The sequence below is a fragment of the Falco naumanni genome, chromosome 4, assembly GCF_017639655.2.
Source record: "Falco naumanni isolate bFalNau1 chromosome 4, bFalNau1.pat, whole genome shotgun sequence".
Taxonomy (NCBI): domain Eukaryota; kingdom Metazoa; phylum Chordata; class Aves; order Falconiformes; family Falconidae; genus Falco; species Falco naumanni.
Window position 1 is genome coordinate 15,405,445 of NC_054057.1, and position 8,405 is coordinate 15,413,849.

Genomic DNA, 8,405 nt, shown 5'->3' on the forward strand with positions numbered 1-8,405 from the left:
AGGGGACCCCAAAGCCCCCGACCCCGCAACTTCCACCGCCGGTAAAGGCGTCCAGGGCCGGCCCGCACCGCACCGCCGCAGCCGGGGGGCGGCTCCCGACGGCCGCCTCTCACCGTGTGTCCGGGCGGGGGCGGGGGTACCCCCGGTCAGGGGCGCTCGGCCGAGCACTTGCTCCCGAGGGAGCCGGCAGCGCCCGGCGGGCAGGGCGGGGAAGGCGCCCCGCGAAGCGCCCACCCCCGCCCCCGCAAGCGCCCGGTGCCGGGGGGCGGTGGGAGCCGGGCGCTGAGCGGGGAGCGGCCCCGGCTGCGTCAGCGCTGTGTAAACACCGCCGCGGCGCCCGCCGATACTTAAGGGGTCGCGGCTGAGCCGCCCCTGACTTCCCGCCCGGGCACCGCCGGCCGCGCTCCTCCTCGGCTCCGGCTCGGCACGGCGCAGCGGACAGGTAGGGAGCACCTGCCACCGCCGCTGGCCGCGCTCCGGGGCCGGACCGGGGGCCGGGGGGGGCCGGGGGGGGCCGGGGGAGCCTGGCGCTTACCTGTGCGGGGCTGGGCGGCAGCCCGGGGCAGCGGGGCCAGCAGGCTGTGGCAGAGGCAGCCGTCGGGGAAGGGATTGTGTGTTTCGGATCGTTAGAATGTACGGGAACGTATATATATTTATGCGTTAAAATACAGGAATCGGGTCGGTGAAAAGGAGGGGAGGCAATGCACCTTCGGTGTCTTAATTACCAAAACCTACGCGGGTACAGCACTAATAACCGTGCTGGAGTGACAGTTTGACTTTTTTTGTTCATCTCCTAACAATACTAAAAAAAACCCACCCCGTATTTTATGCATCAGAAGTGCTTTCTATCTATTATATGTGGTGGACAAATAAACTTTGTTTTCTCCTCTTCTAAAGTGAAGAGGTTACCTTCAGTATGTTGTGCAAAAACTAATTTAAAAAGTCTCATATAGCTGAGGTAATTCATGTATATTTATAAATGGAAGTTACCCCTGTAGCTTTAAGTACTAGGTAGCTTGTTTCTCCTAACAGGTGGAGGAAGTTTCTCTGTTCCCAGAAAAATACTATTTCAGCTTATATGATCAAATGCTCTAGACAAGCAGCATCCTTTTGCCTAGTACTTGTTTAAGGAAGCGGTAAAAAATTTCTTACATTCGAATTTGCTGTCTTATATGAAGAACATTATTGTTAAGTTGCATGTACTTCTTCCAGCTTTTAACTAAACAGCTTTTACCACCTCGGCTATTAGATCAAATGCTTGGGGGAGCAATAGATTTTGGATTTTCTTTCCTTTGGACAAGTTTTTGGTTTTTTTTCTGTGCATGATGAGATGAAACCTCCTGAACACTGAAGTTGAAACCAATAAAGGCTGATTGAAGAAAGGCTTTTCACAGAATCTGTCAAACCTGAGCATTTGTAATAACAGAAGATTTTTAGTGCAGCATTGAAATACTGAAATATTTGAATCCTGACATTTTTCACAGTGCTGGATTCATCTCCCTGAAGTGTTAATGATATACAGCTTCCATAAAAAGAAAATCAAGTAAGAATTTAGTAGATCAGGGAGACATAGCATGTACTGCAGTGAAGCAATTTAGTCCCTTCCAGCATATCTTCCTCTTACCAAGGGATATTTAACCATTCACGTACATGTTTTCCAACTTAAGACGGATCCCACGGCTACCTGCATTAAGAAAACCCAACACAACCCTAGTTTGCTTAGAAGCCAGCACACCCAATGGAAGATGGAGGTAGGGACAACATGCAATGTAGTAAATGTGGTCATTTTAACAGCTTAATGTTCCTTTTCTCTCCAGCAATGTACAGCGGTATATGCATCTGCGTGTTCCTTGCTGTGCTCTCGGCGAGCTCGTTCGGACAGCAAACTGTGGGCTTGCACAATGGGAATCCCCTGGCTGCTGAGCTTGAGCAGAGCTTGACAGAACATCAACGGCAGATCCGCGCCCCTTCATCTGCTGGCCCGCTGAAACCTCTGCCACGGCTGGATGGAAGCATTGACCAAAGAGCTAACATAGGTGCTTTGTTGGCCAAGTATCTCCAGCAAGCCAGAAAAGGTACGGTTTATAGCCTACTTGCTGTGACAGTTCTGTGTCAGTAGAATTTCCTGCAGGGATACCTAGATGTTAAGGTAAGCCTGTCATCATCTAGCATGAATTCCTAGAGAAGACAGGGTGTAGATTTTGCCTGGCTATTCTTGAAGCAGAGAGTGTTCTATTATTTACTAAAAAACTCCTCCCAAAAAACGACTTGTGCATAGCAGCCACTGACTAAGAGCTCCGTATAGGTAACTAAAGAAAAATGTAACCTACCTGTCAGGTTGTACTTCAGCTTTTATTTTTAACTTACTATTTCATAGCCTTGTAATTATTTTGTTGTTATTTCAGCATGTTGTATCTCAGATAAAATACAGTAATTGCATTTTCTTCATTTTTTTTTTTCTTTTTCATTTAGTTAACCTCTCTCCTCTTAAATTAGAAGAGCAGGAAAACTTTTCTGAGGATAAATACAGAGCAAATGGCTAACCTCACCTCAGCCAGAGGTTATCTTTGGGCTATTGGATTTTCCATGTATTTGTTTGCAGAGGAAGTTCCAAAAGTGTGGAAGCTTTTGAAAGATCAGAATTCACACTTACGAACACAATAATTAAAAGCAGTGATAAGTAAAAGCACATTTGCTTCAAAACACATCAGTTCCTGTTAGTTTTTGGTCTTAGGCAGCCTGGGAACACAATCTTGTAGTTAATTTAAGCCTCCATGGCACTATGTTTGTAGCAAGGGCATGAAGCACTGGTAGAGTAGTGGAATTAAAGGGCTTCGTTCTTCTCATGTGATTTATTAGTCATTTGAGGAAACAATTGTATTACATACATGAGATAGCAAGCTGTCCCTGTTAATATCTTACCATATATGTTTTACATAGACAGAAACACATGCCATCTGTGCTACCAGTAAAAATGATGGATCAAAATCATTGATCGCTGAAACTCCTGCCAAGAAAACATTTTCCTTTTGAACTGCCTCATCTCTGTATTACTTTGTATCTCAATAGAGTAACACCATGGGCAGCCTCCTTGTGGTGGCCTTTTGACTGCCAACTTCAACAGAAGCTGCTACACAAACCTTGTTTACTTGTGATAGCCTCTCTGATCTATCCCCTGTGCTACCGCGAAAGAGGACATCTTGAGAAGCAAAGAGCACTTGAGGGGAAGGCAGTAATAAGTATTACCTGGGTAAGGCAGTAATAAGTATTACCTGGGTATACAGACACTGAGAAATTAATTCACTCCCTACCCCAGACTGTGCTTAGGATGAAATTCACTTTATACAAGTAAGAGCTTTTTCCTCTCCTGTCTCTTGACACAACCTTAAGCAGACCATTTAACCCTCCCCTCTTGATGCTCACTGCTCATCTCTATGCTAGGAAAAAAATCCTATTCTTATTTTTGATGGCAGACTGCAATTAAGAGGTATCAAATGCATTTTTATGCATTTCATATGCAGCCATATACATCAATCTGTGTAGTTAGAACAAAGCCAAATCAGAAACAACAGAAAAAGAATCACTTTTAATATAGTCTGAGAGACTTCATTGAATGTTACCAATTTGCAGGATATCTATTAAGGAACTTCTTGTAGCAGTTCACATAATCTAATGGAAAAGGAGTTCAGATATGAAATTCCTCAATTTGTGACTACAGTTAAAGCTGTTACTGAATAAGAACATTATCGCAGGAGTCTATAAAGCAGAATCCTCATTAGCTTTCCCAACAGTGTACTCATTGTAAACCACCTACCTGGAAACAAAACTCATTCTAGTTTATGTACCCACTATATCCTTAAATATCTGGCTGACATTTCCAAATAGCTTAACCAGATGAAGTGAAAAAAACACTTTGGATTTAAGATGTCTTTTTGGTAAATGTTAATATGAGGGAGAATTTCCTGCATACATGTTAATTGACTTATATAATTAACTCTACAAAGTGACTGTTAGCAGATGATGGGATTCTTGTGATGCTGGACTCTGGTTTGTAGACGTAGTTACTAGTTACAGAAGATTGACAGGGACAAAACAGTATTTATTTAATTTTACATACAGCATTTCCACTAAAACATTATCTTCTTATTCAACTTAAAGATTCTGGGCAGTACTTCAGAAATCTCTGCAGAGCACTCACATCCTCTGTAATTTTAATCTGTCTAAACCATAATGCTCACTGGAAAATTCCATCCAAGAGGAAAGAGAGTCGGCATTTTCTAGTGTTAGCAGTCACCAGTGACGGCGCCTGTCCTTGTGCTTAATAGAAAGGCTGATTTTGGACAATAAGTCCAGTTGAAACAGTGAGAGAGTTAGATTTTCTTAAGAGGGCTAAATGGCAGCCTCTTAGCCAAACTGCTATGGTTTTGAATATGTTTGCTGTACATTGATTCTGCAGTATCCACAGGACATCTCCGGTTGTTTGAGGAAGGGTAATTGATGTGCTTTTAAGAAATTAATTTTACTGTTTGTGACCCGTAGCTTTCAACTAATTTCATCTGCAGGCTTTCAGCATGAATCTGGCACAGTGTAGAAGACATGTTGTAGCTGTCAAGTCAGTGACATGCACATTTACTATCCTCTAAGGAGCCTTTGCCAGGCCAGACCATAATGGCACCAGGGGAGCCATTACAGTCCACAGGTCACTGCAGGCTCAGAAGCCTCTTAAATACCAACATCTGAGTGATGGTTCTGTGCTCTCTTAGCCCTGCCTGATTATAGTGCCATGAAGCCATTTTCATCAATTTAATTGCATATTTTGAATTATACATGTGAATTTCATGGGGTTTGAGCATTTAATGGTAGACATTCTTTTCTAGAGATAATTAATTTTTTTGTCATTTTGTTTTTGGCAAATGGTTTATTTTTTTTTGGTACCTTTGCTCTTCTGTCTCTCTGCAACCACTAATAAAATAATGCAGTTGGTTTTGTTTGTAACGGATCATGTTCATTACAAGTGATCACATGAGGAAAACCTTGAAATGTAAAAGCACAGAGTCACCAAGGGTTCCTTCAAAACAAGAATCCGTAAGCAAGGCAATTGTGTAGATTTGGATTTGGGAGGTTAGATTTGGGCTTCTTTTCCTTTTTGATCAGTTTGAGTACTCCTCAAGCTTCAGTCTGCATCGAATACTAATCGAATCTGTTCCTTCCTCACTCAAGGCTTAAGCTCAATCTAATTATTGGCACATGTCAATTTTGGCTGTTTTCAGGGAGTGGAGAGAGAAGTCATTTACCGTTCCCTACATTTTGAGTTACACAATGTGATGATGTCAAAACAGAGGATTAAAGCCCTTTTTTTTTTTAAGCATAAATTATATTTGCTAATAATTTGTGTCTTTTTGATGCCTTAAGCGAGTAAGATGGAAAGGATAAAGCAAGATCAGAGATCAGCATCCAACCCTGCTGTGAAAGGATGTATGAAAGCTTTGGATAAGCAATGAAAGTATCACTGGCATAGTAATAAGCCCTGTATAGTTCCAGCAAGAGGTGTCTCTAGCTATAAACTCCAAACACAACTCTCTCCATTTCAGGATTATCCCCATTTCTCCACAAAACCTGGGATTCATACCCATACCGCGCTTGTTACTGAGTTTGCACTGTCAGAGCTCCTGTACTTAACATTTATGGATTTTCAAGCAACACAGAACTGTGGTGGAGTCCTGTCTCAGGCCTGAGTCTGCTCTCAAGCAGAATACTTGGCATCTAGAGCAACTCTCCCAGCACCAGCAAGCAAGGGTGCAGTCCTACCGAAAGAGTGAGAAATGGTTTGAACTTTCTTTCTGTAGTGAAATAGGATGGAAAAAGAACTGCACCCATATTCCTTCCTGGCAGCCAGGAGCAGAATGCCTCTGCAGCAGGAGGGAGAAAATGGCCTGTTTATTTTACAATAAAAAACTTAAGCCCCTTCCAGTACATTGCCCGTAACTTTTTCTATGATGTTTTCCCCAATGACATGACAGTGGCATTTACACGATTGGTATTAAGTCAAACAGTGTCAACTATTGCAGGTGTCTACTAAAGAGTACAAAATAGATCAGAAAATGGATGAACCTGAAAAATGTGTCCACTTACTCTCTGCTCTCCCAAACACTTTTTCTTTAGGTCCCACTGGAAGACTCTCAGTTATGGGAAACAGGGTACAGAGCATTGATCCTACGCACAGGATAAATGACAGAGACTACATGGGCTGGATGGATTTTGGACGCCGTAGTGCTGAAGAATACGAGTACTCTTCCTAAAGAACAGCAAACTATAGCAACAGAAAAAAAAAATCACACTCCCATGTCTGTACAGAAAGCGAAAAATTAATTTGTTTTCCTCTTTGAATCAGTGTTTTAAAATATATCATGTATTTGATGTAAATTTGTCTGTCAGACTATACAATGCAATATATACATATGCAGAATTTTCCAGAAAATGTTTTCTTTCTTTTGTGGTTTCTCATACATCGATATTACATTAAAATGATTTCACGTACCCATTCTTGTCCTGTCACCACATGTTGCTGGGTGTCTTACTATACAGGGAGGCAGGAAAATGCCTTCGCTCTGCAATGTAAAGGAATTCCATGTGTTGAACAGTCAGATGAATGAGCCGCTTTTCACACAAATCGTGTCAGTCCCATTAGCTGTGAACTCTTAAGGGGGAGCTTGTCCAAATGTAAACACAACAGCACAATACTGCCAGAAAAGGCCAGCTATTTTCACGGTGACCCCATTTTTAAAGGACTCAGACACCAAGCCCACATGTTTGTAGTAAATAGTCAACGATAGTAAAACTAAAAGAAAAAGAGGAACACCACCAACACCTTTCATCTTCCTGGTTTATTTATTTTGTGTTGTGAGCTAAATGTGAAAGTTCTGCTGACAGCTGCAAATCATGGAATAAACAGAGCATTCATTCCTTGCCGTGTGGTGAGCCAAGCATTCATTTGGGGAGGGGGTCAGGACAGTTCCCTGAATGGAGAAGGTCATCCTGAGGGGGAGGAGGTACCGGAGCAGTCAGTGTCCTAAAAGGAAACCAGTCACTCCAGAGTATCACAGAGGCAGCCTGAGCTGCCTATCGCCCACCACCGTGGGGAGAAGGAAGGAGACTGTGCCCAGCCCTTACCTGGCGCAAAGCAAGGCAGAGCCCCACACTTGCAGCTGGGGACTAATTCCTGCTTGTGCAAAACCAGCATCCTGGGGTGGTCCAGCGGGTCCCCTCGGAGTCGTGCCTGCTGGCCAGCGAGCAAACTGCAGAAAGTCTTTTACCTACTACTCTCCTCCTTCACTACAAGCCACCCCTCCCGTGGCTCCCACGTCTGCTTCAGCAGCTGGTTCTCACATCTAAGGAATTCCATAACCTGAAAAAGGAAGTAATTTTGCATTGCAGAATTTGCATAATTTCTTCCAAATTCCAAATGTGTGCATTAATAAGAAAGGAAGGCATTTGTCACATGCTGAAAAGCAGGTGCTTGCCGGAGGAAACAGGTGAATATCTCAGCAGCAATCCCTACAGCAGTTAATAGGCAAAACCAATGCATAGAAAACAACACATAGAAAATACTTGTACTAAACCAAAATTATACCAAAACCAAGAAAAAAATTTGTTTGGGAAACAAACCAAAATGGTTAGGCCAAGGGCAGAATACAAAAACATTTTGAGGAGTTGCTCCCAACAGCAGCTGGCAGAGAAGAGAGCACCGCAGGAATCCACAGTGAAAGGGAGACCTCAGCAAATTGTAACAGGGAATTGTCTTCTCTACTAACACCAAATCTCATCTTGAAAACATGGAACTGCTTTTCCGCATGAACTTTTCTTCTTTTCAAGCACCTTCCAGTCAATCAGTTTCCAAGCCACCTGGTCAAGGGTTCTTTTGCTTCCCTTCCAAATGTAATGAGTCCCTAAACACCTGAACTCTCTCCCTGGTTTTGACTTGCCCCAGGAAAACAGTCCGAAGTGCCAATTTTCCAAAACTTTCAAACAATAGATTAAACCCAATTATTCTGTATTTTTTTTCAGACTGAAGAAAATACAAATGAATCTAAATATACATTGATTAAAAACATTTCCTGCAAAAGTGGAGTTTCTTTAAAAGTAACTTGGGAGAAAACTAAGTTTTGACTTTGCTGTCTTTTACATTAATGACAGGAACGTTCAAACAACGTCTTAAAATGTTTCTATCCTTAGCTTACTTAATGAAGAATGTAATATAGTAATATTGCAGGGGGCTGGGGGTTGGTGATGTTACAAATCTAGCCTTATTATTGCCAAATGTCATTAGGAGAAAAAACAAACTTTTTTTTTTCTCCTTTGTCTCATTTCTTCTATGCAGGGGGATGGAGGCACAAAGATGTTTCCTC

The 8,405-nt window shown here is 42.7% G+C and overlaps 1 protein-coding gene across 1 annotated transcript; it reads left to right on the forward strand.

Moving 5' to 3' along the window:
• Positions 1-218: 218 nt before the first annotated feature.
• Positions 219-6,552, forward strand: CCK (cholecystokinin). The gene is made up of 3 exons (XM_040593774.1): positions 219-442; positions 1,818-2,075; positions 6,163-6,552. Exons 2-3 carry the CDS (start codon positions 1,820-1,822, stop codon positions 6,297-6,299), a joined length of 393 nt encoding a protein of 130 aa, XP_040449708.1. The 5' UTR covers positions 219-442; positions 1,818-1,819; the 3' UTR covers positions 6,300-6,552.
• Positions 6,553-8,405: the final 1,853 nt, after the last annotated feature.